Genomic DNA, 25,007 nt, shown 5'->3' with positions numbered 1-25,007 from the left:
AGAGGAAGGAGTGACTAAATAAATTTAAGGAGGGAACAACAGAGGTTTATTGTGAGAAGTAGTGTCTCTGAAATACCTCCCGGACTCTCCCCCTCTGCCTCGATCTCAGCCTCACCACCTGCTGCCTGCATTTGTTTCAATAATGGAGTCTCCTGCACATCTGGAAATACGATGTCGCATCAGGTGTTTTAATGCATGGGCACAAGAACAAGAAAACGGCACATACGGTACCTGGTACCGCCAGTGAGACCAGAGGAGAAATTTGGATGAATGAATACATTAGAAACATGATGGAAACACTCAGATTCACTAGAGGTTTGTGCAGTGACCAAATCAGAATGCTACGCTATTCACTAACCGTGTGCAACGAGTGGAAAGCTGCCTGATAGCGCTGGTCAAAAATGCAAGACTCTTTGTGCTCTTTGTGTCAGGATCACACATATGTAAATTACATGTAAATCTCGTCCCACATGTTATTTATTTGAAGGTGAGATCATGCAAATCGAGATTGCACCCAAGACTTCGCATACCAACCCCCCCATATTACTGTAGCGTTAAGATCCTAAGATCTGAAGAGAAGAGATCCTAAGACAAAGGTAATTAAAGACAAAGAGTTTAGCCATTCTGGATGTCATTGCTGCAAGACACAGCATTGTCACCAAGTCAGGAAGCAAAGGAGAGGGTTTTCCATCCTCTAAATCTCAAGTCAGATCAGAGAACGCTGCAATTATAAAGGGGCTTGAGGGTGCAAAGGTACCAGCCTTGGTGGACTAATGTTACACCTGAAGCAATTTGCGCTTGCAATTGGTGATGAAGGGGGTTGTTTGCTTGCTGGTGGTAGATATTCACAAGAGTGTCAGAAGGTACATACAGTATGTCCCTCAACAATTGCCTTGTTGTTGGATTACTGATCACCCTCCAAGGATTCCTGAACAACTACTTCTTCCAAAAAGGGTTCTTAAAAATAAAATAGTTCTTTATATAACTATTTGTCTAGTAAAGAGCCCTTGAGGAACCTTTTGAACAAAAAAGGATTCTTCAAAGGCAGATCCTTACCCCTCTCCGAACTCTTCTGGAACCCTGATTTCTAAGAGTGTACAATGAAAGTTAAGCTACACTAACTAGATATATAAAACATTCTTGGAGGCTATCAAGGTTATCTTTAGAGGCCCAAAACATCAGCATCAGAATAGCCATCATCACCATCAGAATAAAAGCATATCTCTAGCTGTTTTGTAATGTTCCACAAGTTTCATCTAACAAAAGGAATTCAGCAAGAGAAGAATTAAAGACAATTCTTTTTCAAGCCCTAAGAACAATTGCATAAGGTTGTTGTTATTTGTCTTTTGCGATTTTCATGAATAAGCTGAAAATAATACAATAGAAATTCATGAAACCTTTTTAAAAATTCAAACCAGAGGAACACATTCAGGCTTTGATGGCAAATGAGAAGTTTTAATGAAGAAGAATAAAGTCGGGCTACTTCTGAGCCGCAGCACCTCCTACACTGTGTCGTTGCTCGGGATGTCAACGTCTAAATTCAAAGATGAGAAACGAGTGGCCTATCTTTTAACTCCGGCGCTTTGTTCTGGATGTTCAGTGAGATGTGAAGGTGGAGAAACGTACAGCGAGTTTCCATGTCACCGCCGCTTGTCCCAGCCTCAAAGAACAAAGTAAAGACGATCAAAGGCCTCTCTTGCCTTCTTCTGAGTCTCCGAGCTTTTTTTTTTGGATTTGCTTGACTGGAGCTCAAATTAGAGGAAACCTTCTTGCAGCACAACACAACCTGGGCTACGGCCCTGCAGATCTGGATCAGATCTAACTGCAGTCTTGAGTTTGTTTCTGAGTGCTTGAGGTCCACACTTTTGATGGATTCTGTGGTCTTGAAGGGGAAAATTTCTTCAACGTGTAACACTTTACTTGAAGAGATGCTCATAAGGCATCATAAGCATGTTATAAGCACATTGTGAGTGCTCGATAAATATAATTAAAGCATGATAAAATAAACGCAATGTGCAAAAAATACGGGGTTGAATATTTCATGGGGTAACTGTAGAGTTAATGACATGCTATTAAAATGAATGTCATTATTGTCTGACCATTATATTGTACTGCATCTATGCTTTTAATGGGTTTATAATATAAACGCAGTAAACTGGTCCTGTGCTGGTTTCTTCATTTGCATTGCAGATCACACTGCATTGCAATTCATTGAACAAACAAAATAGCCTATGTAAAGTAGTGTAAAATAGATTGATTGCTGAAAATGATGAACATAAATATCTATATATTTTTTTTAGGGTTTTTTTTTTCTCAAAGTGATCAGCCTGAATCCATATCTGTAAAGGAAACAGCAATATCTTTTCTGCCTCAGTAGAGCGGTATGGAAATAAGACGTGCAAAATGCTAATTACCATCTTACATATTTAGTGTACATTAACAATACATCTGGGTAATCTCAGGGACTACAGTGGAATGAATATACATACAATGGAGGCATTGTTTACTCATGCATGCTAACTGGTTGCTGGGTAGAATCGACCAATGAATAATAAAATAGCTTCTTATACTGTAACACAAGTGAAAGAAGCCTCAATAGGCAGCTGTGGCTACGACAAAACGCTGTTTATTGATGATGAAAAATGCCAATAAAGGATATTTTTCTTAGCATTTGCATTCGTGTGAGGGTATGTGTGTGTACATGTGCAAATGTGTGTGCGTGGGTGTTTACCTTTGCTCTGGGTGAAGTCCAGCTGCAGGATGGTCTGGAGCAGGGAGTCGGTGTTGAGGGTAAGGTCGAACTCGGGGCCCACCTTCGGCTCCAGGGCCCCTTTCACCCACTGGTCCTGAGACGATGTCACCCGCTTGATCAGGGCGTCCGAGATCTACACACACGCACGCACACGCACGCACACGCAGGCGGGAAAACACACACACATACACATGTAGGGCAAGTTCAACGCACACAGAGAGGGACCATACACACAGGGAAAGACATACATATGTAGAGAGGCAGGAAAACTCTCTCTCTCACACACACACACACACACACACACACAAGGGAAATGGGAGCAGCTGCGGTCAATATCTATATTCAAATACGCTCGCTAGGCTCCGCTACTCCCCTCGCATACAGAGTAGTGTGTCTGTTCCTGGATCTGTTCCATTAGCCTGGCTTCATTACATTGTGCCTGACAAGTGAAATGAGGCACACATTAGCGCAGTTCAAATATTTAAGGAGAGGAATTAGACCCTTCGTCTGCTGGCAAGAGCTGCAACGCCCCGGGAAAATAAAAAAGCTAAGTGAATGCATTAGATTCAACTACAGTCGCTGCAAAAAATTTGATTGCTATCTTTGCCTTTCCAAGGGGAAACAAGGGCCAGGATTTGAAAATGTATCCTTGAGCATGCAAATGGAGAGCACTCCACTAGTTCAAATTAGGCTGAATTTACAGATGTAAAATGTACCTTTGATTCCTTAATAGCCTTTAGGTAGGATTTAGGTGTTGGCAACCGTAAAGAATCACGTAATCAATATATCATAAAATATTCAGATGGAATATTCAGAATGGAAGAGCAGGAGTGTGTGTGTGTGTGTGTGTGTGTGTGTGTGTGTGTGCGTGCGTGTGCGTGTGTCCCTCAGGAGCTTCTTTGATCTGTATTTCATCTCTCCCTCTCACCTTTCTCTCTCAGACTCTCTCTCTCTCTCCCAGAGCCCAGACAGAGACGCGAGAATCATCTCATCCGCTTTCCATTGACATCAACAGAAACATGATATGAGCTGAGTGAATCTAAAGAGCTGGGAACTTGTGGTGGAGTAGAAAAAGCCTTTTTTTTTGCCCGTTTGTTCTTTTTTTTTTTTTACTTTCTTTTGAATCCGGAAGACAAAGCCACTCTCTCTCTAATGAGAATATAATACATTTCTACTTCTTTTGCCATTTCTTCCAGTTTCTTGTTTCTTGTCTTCTCAGCGGGTGCACATATCACATTTGACCTCTCTCTGTTTGACCTAAACATGTACAGATCAATACGTATTGATCCACTATTGATCATCTGAGCCTGCCGATAGCCAAACATGTCGGGTCAATTAAAAATAGATTAGCTCCAAAGTTAGTAACAGCAAATTGGCCACATGCTGTGCTGGTGTGCATGGATGGGAATATGTGTGTGTGTGTGTGTGTGTGTGTGTGCTAGCTTGTTATTCGCACATGTCAGTGGTAAAGGTTGCCTCCATTGACTGTGCAGCATTTCCAACTGCGCTGGCTCTAGAAACATCAGAGGCGCCCCGGAAAGCTTATTTCTCCTCTTAGGCTCAAAGGAGCTAAATTCTCCGCATCCCCTTCCGTTTCAACTGCCACATTTACATTTTGGGTTGTAAATACTTCAGAAAAGTTCCGTTTGATTTTTTTGATTTTTTCATTTTATTTAAGACCCCGTACTGTATCATGCCCCCTGTATGCGATCCCAGATATTTAAATCATAACTTGCTCATTTTCAATGCTTGAATAAAGTGCTGTGTGTCAAATGGAAGCTGATAATCCACAGTTTCAAAAGTGTGTAGCTTTCCATGGGTACAAGCAGAGGAATATGTGGAAACTCACTGCAAAATAGCTAATTAAATGGATAAAATATGGGTCTGACACCATTTGAAAAAAATATGTGGTACCTATTCTTACAAAATGGTAGAACTTCTCATGGAATATTGTAATAAACTGTCTTAAACTGACTTTTGTTCTCAATAGAGTAACCTTCACTAAATCTTCACATGAGAAATATAGGGTAATTAGAGTAAAAGCCATTAACATGCGGCTTGTATCTGGATTGTGTCTAGATGTGACATTAAAATGCATCATCGATATACACTTTAAAATCAGATTTCTCTTTCCTTCGCCAAAACAATGTCACTTCCTCCTGTAATATTTGCACCCAGTGAAATTAATAGTAAGCGTACATATCATACACACACACACATACACGCAGACAGTCAGATACCTGGAGGAATCCGCTGGGGTCGTTCTCTTTGATGACCTCCAGACAGTACTCCATCATGCCGGTGGTCTGGCGCAGCTTCATGGTACAGTGGGTTATCTGGTCACGCACCACCTGACACACAGAGAGGCATACAAATAACTGTTAATTAGAACAAAATGAGTAGTCTAGACGGGGCTTCTCAAACGCTTTCATGTCTTGGACCCCCAAAGACCCGCATTAAACTACAGACCCCCATTGATTCAGATTTAGTCTCCTGAACCCATATGAGAAGATATTTGTTGTTGATTTAGTATTGAATTGTGAGAGTGAAACCTAGGATTACAATAGTCATTCTTATACATTCTCTAACTAGGATAGTTTCTGGTGAATCAAACTATTCCTCATGATCAATATGTATTATCAAATTTTGCAACCCCCTTAGGCGGTATTGTTCATGTAGTTGACAGACATGCCAATTAATTTACTTTGAATTGGACAGACAGACAAAGGCAAACGGGATGAAAATGTCTGGTTTCCATCTAATTCCATCCATTTCATTCCATGTAATGCAATAAATGTGTGAAACAAGTTACATCATACATTCTGCTACATTCCTGTAAAGTGACCCATCTCCCTGATGTTCCCTGACTTTCCCGTTTGGAAAACAACCTCTCACAATTCCATGATATTCCAGGAATTCCATGACCAGTGGGAATCCAGATGTGATGTGATGGAAAGCGATGGGAGGGGATGCGGAGAGAAAGATCAATGTGAGGGCAGAACACACAACCAGACAAGTTAAATAAACCAATGTAGCTCCCTCTCTCTCTCTCTCTCTCTCTCTGTCTGTCTTCCACACACACACACACACACACACACACACACACACACACACACCACATGCTATCTGTTGGATGGAGGCATGGGGGAAATGAGATTTGGACAGGTGTCAGAGCCATTCATTCGAGGCTAATTGAAACTCAGCGAACTGTCACCATCTTATTAGCCTTTTGTTTACCAGCTAAACAATACCTGCTCCAGACTTCCACTGAGCAGCGATCTTTAATTATCTGCTCAAAGTACAACTGATATATTTATATATATATACATGTAAATGACAAATACAACAACTTTACAAAGGTTAAGTGAGAAATAAGACAGACAACACCCTGTGAGGTTAATGAATCTGGCTAAATTAATTATTCCGTTAACCAATGGCCTTCTAAACGAATCAGAGGCTTAATTAGTCGGAGTCTTGGTAATTAGCCCTCTCGCTGATTTGATGGTAAATTAGATCACACTTAATTATTCACCTGTCAACTGCTGTCTAAACTGAAATATGGAGGCTGTGGAAAATCAACTGAAGCTCTGTCCAGATTGTTTGGTTTTGTTTTTTTTTTGTTTTTTTTCTTTTATTTATTTTGTATTTATTTTTGTCTGTTTATTTGTTTATTTGTTCATTTGTTTATATATGTATGTATGTATGTATGTATGTATTTATTTATTTATTTATTTATTTATTTATTATTTTGTTATTTTAGTTGCAAAGTCATGTTTTGTTTTTGTAAACGTCTATTATTATTGTGTCTTTTTATCTATTATATTGTCTGTATTTTATTGTGTACATGTGAGGGTTTAGTGTGGAGGTTAGAATTAGGATTAGGTTTAGGATTTGTGTGTTTCTGCAGCTCAAGTGGCTCATCTCAAGACCATCCTACAGCTGGACTTCGCCCACAGCAAAGGTAAACACTCACACACACACTCACACACACACTGACGCTCGAATTATTTACCGAAGGAAACAAAAACTGCTTTCTCAAGTCAGGTTGACAAAACTGGGCTCTTATCTCCTGTGTAAACAGCATGAAGTGGGAGGCGTGAAGCCTGAGCAAATCTCGGGTTTATTTCAATTTCCGCCCAGCGACTCCCTTCCCACTGGGACTCACTCTGAACCCGGTCCCACGCTCCTGCGGGGCTGGTTGGAGGACTTTTATTATGTTCCACATGCATTTGAAATGAATTCGAGGGTGTGCACATTGAAAGATGTTTATGCGAGCCCAGATTTGAATTCCCACACATAATTGACAATGTGATACACACACTACCTCTGCCTCTCCCTTCACACTCTGGCCCTGTAGAGAAGAACTCAATCATCTCAGTTAGGGTTAGACCATTATATATGGCTGATACTGTCGATTTTGGTAGTTTTCAGCACAAATTTTGGCAGCTTTGATGCAAAAAATATTGGTATTGTATTGGTATCGGCCTTTAAAAATCCATATCAGTTGAATCCTAATCTCAATCACAGACATACACACACTCCTCCCAACCAATTAGAGAAAAGTGAACATTAATCCAGCAGCCGGTGGATTATGGCTATAACTACATAGACTGTAGTTTGTGTTTGTGTGTGTGTGTGAGGTACACAGCCAATCATAATTCCATGATGATTGTGGAAACTAAAAGCACGACATATGTTGGTACAAAATGCATTGCGAAGCCCTGCCATTGTACAATCATGCACAAATGCATGAAATTAACTGACAACCAAGCTGCATACAGTACCAACACAGAAACACACAGACAAACACACTGAGTATTACAGGCTGTGAGAGAGTTAGAAAGAGGAAACCAAAATGTGTCGCTTTTAAGGGATTAACCTCTGGCTTTGGTAAATGATAGAAACATCTGCCTTTCCTGGTGTGGAGACACTCTCGTGACTTTTGGATTTTTATGTCTGGTCAGAACTGAAACTGCGAAAACAGATTAAAAGGCTTGTAAGTGCTTCTGGGAAAAAAAAGTGGGAGTGGGATTTCAGTCCACAGTCAGTTAACATGAAGTCAGTCTAGAAACTCTTTGCCTACTCTGACTATGGCACTGTGTTACACTGGCACTTTTAAATGAAATGGAGTCCAAAAATAAGCACAAATTGTTTCCAGCCCCAGCATTTATGGCGATGGCGTATAGTTGTTTCTGTATTATGGGGATTGTGTGAAACTTTGCAGCTAAAGTGTGAAGATTCACGGTTAAAGTTATTAAACATTTTCACAGTAACACAAAGTTTACTTCCTTCTATTATTAGATACTCCTCAATAAAGAATACTATAAAACGCTAAAGGGATATTTCAGTGCACCAGATCAGGATTTTGGAAGTTCATGCGGTACACTACAAGTCAAATCTTTAATTTCTTGAAAGCTGTAATCATCGGTGGATGCCTGACGCAGCAGATGCCAGAACTCACCGGCTACGTTGGCTCGCACATATCGGTTCTGGGGCCAGGCTCTCAGGTTACTGGGCTTCGGTTTTCTTTTGTCTTTTATAAATTGGGGGAAAAAACATCTTTCATTTTAGCAGATTAAACTGTGGGAGGCATATTTGAAATGAATATGGTGGATTGTACCTATGAGGGTCCATCTAAATACTCTTAGAGAACAAACTTTGGCCATATGGTGATGAAAATCACAGTATGATAAAAATTGTACCAAATCTCCCACTGGAAACTCTCTGTAATCTGCTCCAAAGTCCCATCCGTTTGGCAATATCCAGAGAGACTTCCAATCCTTCTATTTCTAATCTCAGTTAAGTTAACCTCAACAAGAAATGAAAATGATAAAAATAAAATACTGTATATTGTATATCAGAGTTGGATCAAACCGTATTTGGAAATTATTCTTCGAAAGATTTTGTATAACCTACTTACAGTATCAGTAAGTAGGCAGAAAGTGTCTACTTAAGTGCCAGAAAGTTTAGATTATCACAGAAAAGTCACTTTTCTATACCCCCACCCATCTGGTACTCCATGCTGGTAAAAACACTAAGAATTCTGTGCTTTTTGACTCAGGTCTGCTCAATGCAGAGTTGGGTGGGAACACATTACTCAGTAATGTGTTACAGTCATGTTATTAGTCTTCCCAGTAATGAGCAGTGGGACAAATTACTATTTATATGTATTGTTTGTATGTATTTCTATGTTAGCTTTCTTCCCTACAACGTCAAATACTTGAAGTAGTAATCCTCGAAATCCTAATTTTTCTATTTCGTCTCCATCTTTGTTACTTGTCTTTTTCCTTGTATTTTCTGTAGTTTGAGTTTCTCTCTTCTTTGTCTGTTCAGTCATGGTGGCTTTCACTGCTCATGCTAACTACCCAGCTCTTCTTCTATTTATTACAAACAAACCCGAAAATTAAAACGCATCACTTCCTGCGCACCAGAGGATTTTTCCCAGGAAAGAGCTACCAGACACCGGCTGTTTAGAACAGCAAATGGAAAAGCTTTCATGAACTGGATATAGGTTGAATCACTATTGTGTTATATAAACTTGTGACAGCGAGTAGCAAAACACACATTTATTTTATGACAATTATTACTTTAACCACCCGAGCCATCTACCTAGCTTCACACCTTGCATGCACTCCTACCTGCCACTATTACCAGCTCTCTGGCCAAAGCTCAATCCCCAGGCCTATATGGATAATGACAACAGCTGTCAGCTGGGGCTTCCGTCCAACCCCCCCACCCTCCTCCCCAAACCCTCCCACCGCACCCACCAGCCAGACGGTCAGTCGGTCGGTCGGCGGGTATGTCGAGTCTGGGCAGGCGTCCATGTGACACACTGGGACTTAGGAAAACCCTCCAGCAGTTGATTTATAGAGCGGAAGATGGACTGGGACTGCTTAGATAGAAGTCGCTAGGGTTGGGAACTGAGACCTGGATCTGCTGAGGAACCGCTTCCAATGTTTCCAGAAGCCACTGGATCAAAAAAGCTTTGCATTGTTTGTTTGCATTATCGATCCTCAGCTTATTTCCCTGGTGTTATTTTGGAATAGGAACAAAATACACAATTTGGAATTTACTAATGATGGGCTGTGTCGCTGAAAGAGTGAGACACAGATGAAGAAAGAGTGAGACAGATGAAGAAAGAGTGAGACAGATGAAGAAAGAGTGAGACAGATGAAGAAAGAGTGAGACACAGATGAAGAAAGAGTGAGACACAGATGAAGGAAGAGTGAGACACTGATGAAGAAAGAGTGAGACAGATGAAGAAAGAGTGAGACAGATGAAGAAAGAGTGAGACACAGATGAAGGAAGAGTAAGACTGATGAAGAAAGAGTGAGACAGATGAAGAAAGAGTGAGACAGATTAAGGAAGAGTGAGACAGATGAAGGAAGAGTGGGACACGGATGAAGAAAGAGAGAGACAGGTGAAGAAAGAGTGAGACACAGATTAAGGAAGAGTAAGACTGATGAAGAAAGAGTGAGACACAGATAAAGAAAGAGTGAGACAGATGAAGAAAGAGTGAGACAGATGACGAAAGAGTGAGACAGATGAAGGAAGAGTGAGACAGATGAAGAAAGAGTGAGACAGATTAAAGAAGAGTGAGACGGATGAAGAAAGAGTGAGACAGATGAAGAAATGTAAAATATAAATGGAAAAAGTAAATTTTTAGTCATTTCTTTTTTCTCGCTGTATCGTATCGAATCAAACCGCAACACCGCCATATCATAACGAAGCGAATCGGTGGTTTTGTGAATCATTACACTCCTGGTAGAGAGAATTAAGAGAGGTGGACAGATAGATAGATGTTTAATGAGACTGACAGAGATGGGAGAGAGTGAACGAAGAAGACTCAGAGGGAGAGGGACACAGAAGTTGGGTTTCCATCCATTTTTATACAAATTGCGATGTATGCAATTAGAACAGCTGAATGGAAACGGCAAAGTACAATATCCTAGAAACTTAGCTACAGTCAGACAGACCCACCTTCAGTTTGTACTCCTTTTCCTTGGTGACTTTGGTGAGCAGCTTGGCTTTCTGTCTGGTCAGCGCCTCGATCAGAGAGTCACACTGGGCCACCAGGCAAGCCTCGAACTCGACACCATTCTCCTGGAGCACGGCACACACACACATACAGAAAAATGATTTATGCATGTTTTTATATATGAAAAACTCAATAAGCAGGGTCAGAGATGGGTTTCGCCTTGAGAAGTAAAGCAAACCTCCGGGAAAATGTGTGTGCCTGTCTCAAAGTTATCATATTGGATGTGACGTCTCAAAATAATGTTGCCTTCAAGTGCTCCTCAAAAGCTCCTACTTCCGCATTCAGAAGCCTTATCGCAGCATTCAAGTGCTTTTGGTCGGAAATAATAACAAAATTGACCCTGTAACAAAAGCAGCTTTTTTGGGTAGTTTTAATTTTAGAAATCAAAGAGCACAGTGCTACTTTGTGCTGACATGAAGGCGGAATGAAGAGGAGAAAATGTGCATTAGGATTGTAACTGAAAATAGAAACATGCAATACTTATTAATTCCATAGTATGCCAAAAAATAACATCAAGTACATCATTTTTACCACATTCTATTCTCTATTGTCTCCACCATATTTTCCGTCAAGGTCCTTTAAAGGGATAGCCAACAAAATATGCAATTTCTCATTAAAATGTTTTTTTTCGGTGTAAAAAACAACACGAAACTGCGAGAATCTGAAATCTGATGAACATAGTACTGATAAATTAACATTTTTAACTGGGTTGACCATCCCTTTAAAGTCAAATCACAGCAACTCAGGTCTCAGAAAAGTCCCACTTTCCCAGCTGTATTTACCACTTTGGGTCATTCATGTGCACTCGGCCTGCAATTATGATATTTCCGATGGCACTTTGACGGCAGCATGACATCAAATTGCTTCTAGATAATACTTGTTGACCTTATTCTGCATACACTGTACTGTTTCCCCTGCCTCTTACTGAGCAATGTAAATAAAATGAATTAAAACTCACATTACTGTGAAACTTTAACTTAACTGAATATTTAGCTCCCATAATCCTCTTCTCATATTCAGAAACAACCAAGGATGTTTCATAGTAGATCAACAATGTTTTGACCACAAATGCACCATGGGACTGGACAGTATCTGTACTTACTTTTTGACTACATGTAAAGTAAAAGGTGACATATTTTATGCAGTTACAAGAAAGCCTAAAATCTAGGGATGGGATGATATATCGAAATTCAATATATCGCATACAAAAATGTGTCAATACGTATCGTGGGGCCAAAAAATGAATTGCGATACTAGCTCCATTTTATTCTGCTGTAGTAATCACAAATGAGACGCTTGACCATCACAATTTCACAAGCTCTCCATCCAAATTATATTATTTGCACTTTGTACTGACATTTTTAAATTGTTGTTTACATTCTAGCAAGGCAATGCCATTGCTAGAAAGATTTGTGGCTCAGAAATTAACATAATTCATACTTTGTTGTCATTTAACTTTTATTTATTATATCGTATAGTGGTTGCATCCCCCACGAACCCATCCCTACTAAAATTCAAATCCAAATTTTCAGATATGCATTTTCATATTTGAAATGTCAAATCTTCAGCCCCTTATGAAAAGCACCACACTAGTGACATCACCGCCTAAACCCCTCTGTAGGTTTGTATGCAGTAGCTGGCAGTTAAAGAGGGGACAGGGCCAGTTTATCTGAGGCGATGAGGTCTTAGATAGTGGTGATTTCCAATCAAGCTTCCTCCACTGAGGCACACACTTTAGATCTGTAAGAGGATGAGTGTCTCTCTCTTTATTCCTCTCTCTCCCACACTTTTTCTTTCTCTCCATCCACCCATCTCTCTCTCTCGCGCCCTGCTCTCTGGCTCTTAGACAGAGCAGAGTAGCGCTAAGGGTTTTTTCTTTTTTTTCACTCAAATACAATCCTCTTCATCCCGCAATAAGACTCTTAATGCCTGCTAGTAGTGCTGTGGCTGATAAGATATGACAGTGCAGACAGCATGTGTGTGTGTGTGTGTGTGTGTGTGTGTGCGTATGTGTGTGCATGACTGGCAGATGCTGCAGGAGAGATCAGCTGCACGGCAACGCTGTCCACAGGGACAACACACACACACAAACACACACATACACACACACCACACCACTTGGCCGATAAGGATCGCTTTAGTTTTGGTGCCAAACTAAAAATAAAGTAGTGATTCAGTGGATTCTCGCCTCCCTGCTGCATGGTGTGAAGAGTCCAAATGTGGACTGCCATCATGTTCCCCAAAGCAAGCTAACACCTAACAGCTTAATCCGAAATGCATTTATGTTGCTGCAGACTATGTGCAGAGTTCTACATAAGGATCTGACTCAAACATGTTGATGAAATGTATCTGTACTGGAATGATGAACAACAACACACTTTTACACTGTTATATATCATCAATCTTTGTTATTTTGTGATGAAGTGTTATAATTGATTTTTCGTTACACCCACTTTCCCTCGACCTGCTTCGTCTACTTCTCCAGTTAGTGATTTCCTACATTTCCCAGAATACCTTTCAACAACCCCCAGAGAAGGGAGAGGGGCGAGCCCTACTGAGAGAAAGGTCGTGAACTTGTTGCTGTCAATCAAACGCGTACGTTTCATCGTTAGCAGCAGGTCACATAGCTTAAAAAGTGACATTGAAGTGAATAACAAAACTACTGTCCAATACATCCAACTCAAGGTATATTTTGTACAAAATTAAGCTGTGAGTTACCTGTATCTGCTGCAGCATGTTCTTGAGTTGAACCAGGAACTCCTTGGCATCTTTAGCTTTGTCAGAAACACCGTTCAGAGCCTGGGAGAGCTGGCACTGCAAGGAGAAACACAAATGTGTAGAATATTTTAGGTACATGAGAATTTAAAGGTTTTTTTTTTCTGTTTGTAATATGACTTTTATTCTGAAAATTCCAGACCGTTTCAGACATGTCGACTACTTCCAAGAGTAATTAAAAAATGACAAAATCAGTGGTATATTCACAGAGCAAACAAGAAAATATTAGACATGGACACATATTTTTAAAAACATTCTGTTCATATTTTTCATGCATTTTAACCTTTACAGCAAATCAAGAAATTAGAAAAAGAATGAAGGAGAGAATTGAATGAGTGGAATTATCAAATCCAGACTTTGCCTGTTACACTGCCCAATCACACACACACAAATTACACACAAACATACCAACATATTGCATAGAGAAAAAGTGAGGAGTTTCTTTCTGATTTCTAAAGACTATCAGTTTGGGTGTTGTGTAGATTCGTTGTTAAAGATAGTAGAGATTGTGTACTTGGAGGTGATCTAATAGGGATGGGACAATCTATCGAAATTCAATATATCGAGATACAAAAAAGTGACAAGATGTATCATGGGGTGGAAAAATGAATTGCAATATTAGCTCCGTTTTATTCTGCTGTAGTAATCACAAATGAGAGGCTTGACCATCACAAGCTCTCCATCCAAATTATATTATTTGCACTTTTTAAATTGCTGTTTACTTTTTAGCAAGCCAATTCCATCGCTAGAAAGATTTGGCTCAGAAATTAACATAATTCATACTTTGTTGTCATTGAACTTTTATTTATTACATGGTATCGTGGTTGTATTGAATCGTGAACCCCATGTTGCGTATCGAATCATATCGTGAGCATATCGTCCCATCCCTATGACCTATATATTTACATTTTACTCATTTATCAGAAACTTGCATTATCCAGATTTACAATGAGTGAGCAGGTAGAGGTTCAGTCAAGGACACTTTGACAGGACACATGGCTGTTGAGAGGATCAAACTTCGGGTTATGACCTTCTGGTTACGAGATGCGGGCCAACCTGCCACATCCAATCCACAGCGAACACACAACAACTGGATGAATCAACTTCACTCTCCAAATAGACTGAACAACTCAAAGCACACTGGCTGATCAAATATTCTCAAGATGGACTGAAGTGATTCTATCGTAAAGGCCAAGACCCCACCAACCTCTGTGTTTCATGAAACACATGAGATAATGAATTTTGCTAAACTCAAGAGGCTTGTATAATCTTGAACCAATTATATAAGGTCAAACAATGGCAGCTGATAAGGAGGAACAAACGACAGGAGGAAGACGGAAATTGTGCGTCTAGAAGAAGCAGAATCACGACTTAAATGACAGAGTTTGATTCACTCAGGATTCTCGGGAACCTCTGTCTTCACCTTGACAATTACGAGACACTGGACATCCCCAGGTAACATTAGTGCTGTACGAATAGGGCTCCATTTGAGGCCCTTCTGACCTCTAGAGCGACCAGTACAACCAGTGCCTATATCCACCAAAGCTAAATCATCTGTTATGTAATCATTTAACCCAACAGGCCATTCCGTCCGGAAACTCAGATTAGGCCTAATCCCAGGCAAATTCCCTGAGACCTCTCTCCATTGACAGAGACTTTCCATTGTGTTAATAATGCAGGTTTAGGGATTATCTTTATAATCTCAGCCTAGATAATCCCCAACCTGACTGTAACTTCAACACTGAAACCAGGGAGTAAGAATCAGTGCAATCAGACCCCTTACTCTGGGTAGACTTTTGGTCCAACTAATTGCAAGCTAAGATCTAATAAATGCTTTAGAAAATGTTTTAGATAAGACCAGAACCCAAAAATCATAGAGCAATCCCAAGACATATGTAGGTAAATTCCAGCTGAACCTAAAGTGCACTTAGCCTGGAAATGGTGATATGGAGTGAAATAAAACTGTGGTATGAATCTAAAATGAATGAACTGATATGAAAAATTCCTAGAGGAGATACAAACTTTATTCCATATGGCTGTGTATCATCAGTTCTGTGTTCAGCTGTTACTGGTGGATGTCATGCACATGCTGAGATAAGTTAAGAGTAGAAGTATATGAGGATTTGGAGGGAGTCAATAAAATGAATAAGAAGAGAATGGATTTTAATTGGTGAGTCCCAAGCAACACCATAAGTTTTCAGAGCTGCACAAAGTCTTAAGATATATAAATATGAAGTTCCTGGGTGATTTGGTGCATTCTTAAGGTCAGAAAAGGAACAGAGACCACTATCATCCAGAATGTCACTTATGGTATCTATATTTTCACTAGGAAATGAGGGACAACAAAGGGTTTAGAACACAGTTTCTAATCTCATGGTCTTGCCACTGAGCCACTATGAAGTCACAGTGAACATGGAAGCTTGACATCAGCTGTCCAGTCTGTAAGAACACATTCTCAAAACACACAGTCAAACACACTGTCTGAGTCAAACAGGAAAGTTCTTAAGAAACTAACAAAGATTTTGGATCACGTGCTTCACAAACATGGAAAACCCTCGACAGCCTCCTCCACCAGGTGAGCACAGTGTGAACTTCAAGGTTAGCCAGGTAAAATACATGAGTCCTACTGCTGTGAACAGAATTGAACTGGTAATCTGACTGTATGTTTGGTCCTGTTAGATGGGAGAATTTACCTGGCGCAAGGAGACAATCCCAATATCAGAGTTCCTCATGGTAAGAACTTCTTTCCTATGCACCAATGCAGTCTTCTATCTCCCCAGGACGCCTTTTTGCAAAACAAAATGTGTTCAGCTGGAGAGAAGACTGAGAATACAAGTGTTTCTGAATTTGTTTTAAACGTGAAACCGGCGACATCACTTCCTTTCTGCTCCTCGTAGGTCCGTGGCTTCCCATGCCACATGATGGCGGAGGTGATTGTGCTCCAGCACCTGCCCGCCTCCTCGACCAGCTGCCAAACATCAGAGAGAACGATGATGATGATGATGATGATGATGATGATGATGATGTTGACGCTCCTGCTGCCGCGGCTGCAGCTGCAGAGGACCGTGAGGAAGATGCAGGTCCTCCGCCTGCGATTTCATCCCGCACCCCGAGCCCCATTTTCCTCCCTGTCCCTCATGGGCTGTCCAGCAAGAGAGGCAGGGAGGAGGACAGGCGCTCCGGCCTGGAGCATGGCGCTAAGAGGCAGAGACCGAACTCAGGCCACAGCAACATCGAGTCAGAGCGTGAGAGCAAGGCTGAGGGGTCGAGGAAGAGGAGGAGAGACGAGGAGGAAGAAGACACCGACTCCAGCAAGAGGCTCAGATGGTGGGAGGACATCAGCTCCAGCTCTGGCTCCAACTCCGACTCCAAGAGCGACTCCGACAACGACTCAGATTCCAATTCTGACTCAGACTCAGACTCCGAATCTGATTGACCTTGCCTTTGCCAATCTATGCTCTCAGATTTGATTGAGTAAAAAAAATAGAGCCTTTTTTTAAATTTCAAGGAGCTGTCAAGTTGTACTTTAAATAGAAATCAAAATAATTCCATTTTGTTCTTACATTTTACTGATGTGTGATCGATATGAAAATGATATCATACAAATCACCAGTGAGGTCAGTTTGCAGCTTCAATCTTGCTTACCCATTCTAGATCTAGTATCATATAATCAGTGGAAAAATACTCAAATCCTTTACTTAAGTAAAAGTAGCAATACTGTAATGGAAAAATACTTCATTAAAAGTAAAAGTTCTGCATTCAAAAGTTTACTTAAGTATTTTAATGGTGTAGTTAGTCCAGGTGGAGGTAGATCTAACCACTCCATATACTGTTGTGTAGTTTAAACTCTAACAATGCATCATATTTTATGAGCTTATCGTATGTACCTCCGCCAAGGAGGTAATGTTTTCACCTGCGTCTGTGTGTTTGTCTGTCCATCCTTTAAAATTGTTTAAAGAAAACTGATTTTGTTTAAAAAAGAACAGATGTCAGTGTGCAGGATTTACTGAGTTTGAGTCTGATGAAAGGTTTTCACCAATATTATACTTGATTCATGGACCAAAGATTACCTGAGCACTAAAATACCTTGTTTAGAAATCAATTTCGAACACCCCTTTCTTAAGCAATTAATTGCAGCCTCTGCAATTTGGAAATTGCAGAAGTTCATATTTCGATTTTGTTGTTTTTTTGTTTTTTTATTAATTGTTCAGTCCTTATTCGGGGCCAATGTTCCTGATAATTTATTACATTGACCAAATAATGATATCTTGTCTGTCATCAGTCATTGCTCCACTTTGTCCCCAGATATTTTTGTCTTATAGAAGCAGGTTTGGAAGTTTTGGTGGCAAATGATATTAGATATGGGGACTTTACTGTAGCTTAGGGTTTAGTGAACTGACAGCCCTGCCTGAGGTAAACAATAGACCGTGGAAAAGGCAAGACGTCTAAGTTGCTGTTTGTATATTGAAAGCTAAGCCTATACCATACAGGACCAACAAAGAAAGTATGTGCGGATAGGATGGACTAAGCAAAATGTAAGGGGAAGTCTACTGAGTGCAGATGGTCTTTAATCAAAACAGTGAGAATATAGACAAGACCAACAGATGCTGCAAACCACGAACACAACACACCCATCCACTTCTCTAGTCATGAGGCAGATTACATATTCCAACCACACACAGACCTAAGGCAGAGGGTCAGCATGTGTGTGTATGTGTGTGCATTCTTTTCCGCATCAGTCACTGGTAAAGAGCCCCAGAAAGACAGGACAAAGAAAACACACACTGTCACACAGATACCACGCTGTGATGAATCTGCTCTGCTGTCGCCACACCCACATTCCCCACCTGCTCCCCTTCCTCCGCATGGTCCTTTCCATGGACACACACACACACGCACATGCACAGATATACACACACAGCCAGAAGGCGTTTTGAAAGGGGGGATAAGAGGGACTGGCACCCCCTTGTTTGTTAATGGAAATGATGTTTGCTATAGGGAGCAAAAGTCGAAATCTTGCAAATATCACCATTATAATGCTCAAAGACCATTCTAAACTAAACTATTGCATTGTCTGCTTAATTCATGCCCATCAATTAATGGGATTGGCACTAGCAAAGCCACAGCTATTCTACCAGAAGAGGTTAACAAGCTCGCCTTCTACTTTAAAACTGGGGGAAAGTGGGAAAAAGGAATATAAAGGGTAACACTTCATAATAGCCATCATTATTAAATAAAGGAATAACCATTATGGAAGATTTTGCCTATTTAGCCAAGTTATTATTGAATGGTTAAGTAACAACTAGCCTAATTTATGATTAGTTAATTTCCTTTATTGTTTACTAATTAATAAGAAATGATAATGTACATCACTTAATCATTACCTAATCACAAGTAAATAGATCAAATCATTGTTTACATGATGTATTTTAAAATATATTAAGAAATTCATGTCATCAATTATTAAATGATGTACACTGTGTCATTTGCTATTAATTAATAAACCATGTAGGAAATTACTTGTTAGTTCACTTTGAATGATAATGAATAAATATTAAATAATGATTAATTCACCATGTATTAATGATGATTATTGTAAAATGTTACCAAATAATGCTTTCCTTCCTCACCATTCCCTTGGTTGTATGTGAACAAATCAATGCACTGCACACAGTCAATGCACTGCTAATCCCCCCCAACACACACACACACACACACACACTGAGTGACCTTATCCCTATCCATCCCTCATCTGTGCACGTGCCGTCCGGAGTCAGGAGGGGGAACAGGGGTGGGTGGGAGGGAGGTGGGTCATGGTTCATGAATGAAGCCAACCCTTCTGTGGTGCTTCTCACTGCTCCGCACCAAGAGGCCATCTGGCCCAGCAAGCTGTCTGGCCTGGCCCAGTGTGTGTGCGTATGTGTGTGTGTGTGTGTGTGTGTGTGTATGTATGCGTGTGTGCCAAGATGCTAACAAGGGGATGACGGATGTGCCATGCGAGGGTTGCCCTGGCGCGTCGCCTCCTCTCTCAGTTGGACTGTCTGCCTTCCTGTTCGTTCAACACCGGCGGCTCCTCGCCGGGTCAAGGTGCCGAGCTCCACCCGGCTACCTGTCTGCTCCTCCGTTCACTGCTATAGATCATTTTCATTCAGTCATTCATTTTCTCTACCAGCTTATTCCTTTTCAGGGTGGTGGAGGGCGGGTGCCTACTCCCAGCATGCATTGGGTGGAAGGCAGGGATCACAGGGCCAACACAGATAGACAGACACTCACATTCACACCTATGGGCAATTTAGAGTCTCCAAACTCTTTATTTTGATACTGCAATTTTTCCATTTCTCTTTGTTTCAGTATGTTCAACTGCTGTTATGTTGCACACCCAGCAGCCACGCAGTAATTCATACATTTTCATACCTTTCACTCATATATTTGAACGTAAGACATTCTAGGGTCGAACTTCTCAGTTGCGTTGTGTTTAAATACCCGCGATTTGCTCTATTCTTATTTATATCCTATTTGCTGCCCCAGCAACCCAATTTCCCCACGCAGATCATCAAAGTTTTATCTAATGTTAAATATTTTACAAAAATGGGAGATGCTGTAATAGCCGCTCTACTTTGGGCATGGGAAAAAGGACGGGACCTATAGTAACTGGTATAGTAGACTGTGTATAACTAATGTGATGGATCTTCCCTGGAGGGCAACCTGTTGGCAACACTGCAGCGATCTGGACCACCCGAGGAAACATTTCAACATGAGAAAATAATGGAGGAGAAAAGGAAAAATGAACAGGAGAAGACGTGAGAAAAGAACCACGATTCCATCTCAACTGCAGCCGCAGAACTGTATATCCCGCAATCCCGTTTCTTCGCTCCTTTTGTGTCTTTTGTTCTCCTCCCCTTGACCTTTATCATCCTTTTATTACTCCTCCAAACGGGAGTATCATTTTTCTTTTCCCCTCTGTCAGCACCCTTCGCCGCTCCTCTCAGAGACAAGTGCTATTATCTCGTTATCTTATTATAAGCGCGAGGGAGGAGGACTTATTAAGTGCGTGACATTCAGGGAGACCGGTGACATTCACCGAGGGCGCCGCCGTGTTGTTTCAGAGATGCGTTTCGGCTCAACAAATAGCAGGGATCGGGGGTGGGGGGGGGGTGGAGGCATGGAAACAGATGCAGGAGCTTAACTGCGTACGCCGCTGCAACTGCTGCAAACTGCAAGACAGCTGGAAAGCAAGATGAGCTTTAGAAAGTCCGGAGAGAGCGACTTTCCAGCCCTGGAGTCAATCGCTGACAATAGGTTTAATGCTTAGTGTAAAGGATCCATGCAGTTATTCTGAATCGCAGCATTTAAAATTTGATTATAGGTATGCACTAGGGATGGGACGATATATCGATAATTCAATATATCGCGATACAAAAATGTGACAATACGTATCGTGGGGCAGAAAAATGAATCGCGATATAAGCTGCATTTTATTCTGCTGTAGTAATCACAAATGAGACGCTTGACCTTCACAATTTCACAAGCTCTCCATCCAAATTATATTATTTGCTCTTTGTAATGACATTTTTAAATTGTTGTTTGCATTCTAGCAGCCAATGCCATTGCTAGAAATTGGCTCAGAAATAAACATAATTCTGCACAGTCAGACTTTGTTGTCATTGAACTTATTTATGTTTGGATAAAAAGTATGATTTATTTCTACATGATTTGAAGTTTACTGTTTGTTTGCAATGCACTTTTACATGATGTGATGTCAGTAGAAAGTCTGGGTGAAATGTGTCATTTCAATCAGCGATCAGATCTGTGATCAGCCGCTCACATTGTTAAAAAATTAGTAATTGGAATCTTTCTTTCTGCACTAACTTTATGCAATAGTGGTCGTTTAGCAAATGCAGAGACAAGTCAGCTTCCAACCATAAGAGATGATGCGGATTGATGACTTTAAGTGAAAATAGATTGTAGAATCAGAATAAGGTCCTGTTTGTAATTATAGTATAACCTTTCTAATGCAAACACAGAGGATGCAATGATGTTAAAATACCTAATAAATGATGGTTCAAAATCTGAAAAATTAGTACACACATTTAAAACCCTCCTGCATGATCTAATTTGAATCGCACATTGTTTTGATTGCATGTGCTAATGTAAATTCCAGCAGTCGAATATTATCATACATTTTTGCATGTTCAGGTCATGGTTAACCGGGTCGTTCCGAAACTTTGGCGGTTTGGTTTGCATCGACGTGCTTGAGAAATGCTGATGGGGGTTTTGCTCTGAACCACAGGAGAACAATAGACGGCTCTTATGTGTTTGGCTGTCTGCCTAAGAATGGTTGATGGCGGGGTTGACCTTGTCAAAATGACACCCGAGGGACACCCAGAGGGGGCAGGAGGAGTGGCTGAACCCCCTCGTTCACTTCCACTCCTCCCCTCCTCTTTCCTCTCGTTTGCATCTTTAAGCCTCTGTGCCCTCCAGCGTCTGTATTTTCTTCTCCCTTCCACCCCTAAACACTTCTATCTCTTTTGGTAAAGCCTGTGAAACAGCATTTAGACCACGGGACACTAAAACTCTCCACTGAAACCCAGGATAAAACCCTAATTCCCTAATTCACACAACCACACGTATACTTGTGTTGCCAAAGCACTAATTGATTTTAACAAAAATAACTACACAAGTAAAAGAAAGTTTATACACGCATCCAATATTTACAGATGTAGTTTAACAGAACAATCTGTCTCTCTGTGTCTAGTCAGCCAGCTGTGTTACAGTATTAGTGGTTCACATCTGGTGGAGGTCAAAACCAATCTCCCTTCCCCTTCCTCCTCTTCATCCTCTCATCCACCGTCGCCCAGCCTCCCGATCCTCTGGACTGTGTGTTGTTCTGCTTGGTAGCCATTTTGAGGCCCATACACTACAGCTACAGTAGCTCTGCCTACACCCAAGCAAGTCCTAAATACTGCAGTCCCACCGGGAGCTAATAAATAACTGGTGGACAGAGAGAGACCCTCCCATAACGCATTCAGTCTCCACAAACGTGTATGTGGTAACTGGTTGAAGCAACTGCTGCTCATATGAACAAACAAACAAAAAATAAATATCAGAAAATAAACAGGTCTTAAATAGGTCAAACAACCTGTAATAATATTCGTAATTAAGTTTAAGCCATAACAGCTAGACAGCACACTCTCTCACAAGGAAGATGGTGTTATTTTAGTCAGAGGTTTTCTCTTTAGCCTCCCTGAAGAGGATAAACATGTCGGAAGTGATTTTTCCATCTTCCTTTCACTCCTTCCACCATCTGCTGCCAGAAACTCTGAAAGCTTTAGCTCTGTTTGCTCTGGAAGAACAGAACCTCTTCCTGTTCTGTGCCGTAAAGCAATCCAGCAGATTTCCTGCCAAATCCGACCCGGCGGCACACAATGTAAAATGCAGTGTGGAGGCCGGTAGATCCCGCCGATCTTCTCGGCGATGGTCTTGTTTGTTTATGGGAACTATAGTAACGTCTCAAAATGAATGTGGTAATGACTGAATGATATTAAAATGATACACATAGCACCTTTAGTTAGATTTGTTTGAAAACCGTACAGAAAAACATCTCTTCCCACTGCTACCATTTCCATGCTGTTGCTGTTGTTATTGCTGCTTGCTGTGATGCGGTTCTTTCTGCTTGCCACCGAATCAAACCCCAACCAAACCACAACATCGTCACAACGTCCCCCAGAGACATGAATTCCGCCCAGCCATCTTAGACGCGCCGCGGTGGGGATCAGCGGCTACAGCCAGAACTAAGTGTTTGAATTAGCTCCAGGGGAGAGGAGGAAGCGTCGTTTTATCCTCCTGAGCCGTCCTCACGGGGGGGGGGGGGGGGGTGGAGCTTGTGACGGAGAGCGCAGAGGAAAAGAAAGGGCTGCACAGCAAAGAAGAAGAAGAGCCCTGATAATAAATAATTGATCGGGGCATCTTCGGTATTAATACATGCATGGGTAGGTAGATCGCTTAGGGTGTAATTGTCATAAAACAAGTGCAAATTAGATTTGTTGGGGGATTATGATTCTATTATGGTTTGAATGTATGCCTGACTTTCATGGGATGTACTGTGGGTTTTTCAGTTATGGAGTGCAAACCAAATGGTTGTTTTTCATGTGTTGTATTCAAAATGCTAAAAACTCATGATCATTGCTTTGCTTTATTATTGTAACATTGCGACGAATGCTTTGTCGAGGCTGCTGAACAACTCATCTATCATCTAATCTACTGTCTACTTAATTTATTGGGCCTCCTAATAAATTGGAATGAGCAGCAGCTTGTATCCATGGTAACAATGCTCTCTGTTCTACTATGGGATGTCCACGCTCCTCGGAGGTCTGGCATCAGCACCCACTTTGTCTCCAAAAATAGATCACAAATACTCTCCCTCTACCCCTCTCTCTCACCTCTCTCTCTCTCACTGTACTATATTCCTTTTAGCTACAGTTCTACACACAGCCTGAATCCTGTCTGCAGACCGGGTCTAGTGTGTTACGGCCAGAGGAGAGGCAGCGTACAGTAAAGTGTGCATTAACCTACATTCGGCGCAGCGCAGCCTTGACTTACTATACCACTGTGTGTGTGCGTGTGTGTGCGTGTTGCCGTGCCTGAGGTAACGGGACGAGAAAGGCTGACGGGTCATGGTCGGCGTGCTGCCATCTGGAATGGGGTTAGTAAGGCGCTGTTCTGCGCTCGCTCAAAAATTACCTCCAAGAGATGAATGCGTCTATTTTGGGTGATAAAATAGTAGTAATTTGTTATAATACGGCCTGGAGTGCTGAGGTCCATTTGAAAGGACGTGTTCACAGAAACGTTTTACTAAGAAAAACAGTACAATGACACAACAATGACATGAGGCTATCTAGTCTTCTGCTATGTATATGTCACTAGTAATACTCAAAGGTGTGCAAGGACCTGCTGTTTTACAGCTAAAGAGGCAATAATAAGGTTCTACTGTCCCATAGCACAGAATGACCAGGACACACACACACCCCTACTATTTACACAGGATAAAGGATTACAATTATGTACGTGGAAGATTCATACTGGATTAATATGATGGATGCCGCTGGTAGTAATTACCATTACGACCCCAGTAAAACTAATTCAGTTCAAATAGTAGTTTTGATTGATTGTAATCAGCAAAACACATACAATCCAGGTGTAAATGCACCCAAGATGCAGTGAAGATCTGTGTAAATGCAATGAGTCTCCAATCCACATATAATAACTATATAAATAAACCAAATCGATCAGACTGCAAGCAACTTAGATAGCAGCATCTTTGTCAGAAATGGATTTTCATGATACTGGTGGATGTTGAATAAGCGAGACGATGCATTTACTGTCAATTTTAAAAGATGTAAATATGACAAGAGGAAGTGACAATTTTGCAGAGGGAAAAAGAAA

The 25,007-nt window shown here is 41.0% G+C and overlaps 1 protein-coding gene across 1 annotated transcript in view; it reads right to left on the bottom strand.

Annotated features, from left to right (window-relative positions):
- The window catches only part of trim67 (tripartite motif containing 67), a 40,014-nt gene that overhangs the window by 9,325 nt on the left and 5,682 nt on the right, over window positions 1-25,007 (bottom strand). The window contains exons 2-6 of the mRNA XM_071906845.1: window positions 13,509-13,604; window positions 10,733-10,855; window positions 4,993-5,103; window positions 2,732-2,885; window positions 77-160 (exon numbers count right to left, since the gene is read on the bottom strand). Coding sequence (XP_071762946.1) covers window positions 77-160; window positions 2,732-2,885; window positions 4,993-5,103; window positions 10,733-10,855; window positions 13,509-13,604 — 568 coding nt within the window. The remainder of the gene's footprint in view (window positions 1-76; window positions 161-2,731; window positions 2,886-4,992; window positions 5,104-10,732; window positions 10,856-13,508; window positions 13,605-25,007) is intronic.

This window comes from Centroberyx gerrardi, chromosome 18, assembly GCF_048128805.1.
Source record: "Centroberyx gerrardi isolate f3 chromosome 18, fCenGer3.hap1.cur.20231027, whole genome shotgun sequence".
NCBI lineage: Eukaryota > Metazoa > Chordata > Actinopteri > Beryciformes > Berycidae > Centroberyx > Centroberyx gerrardi.
The sequence above is the reverse complement of the archived record's forward strand: the minus strand, read 5'-3'. Positions and strand labels throughout refer to the sequence as shown.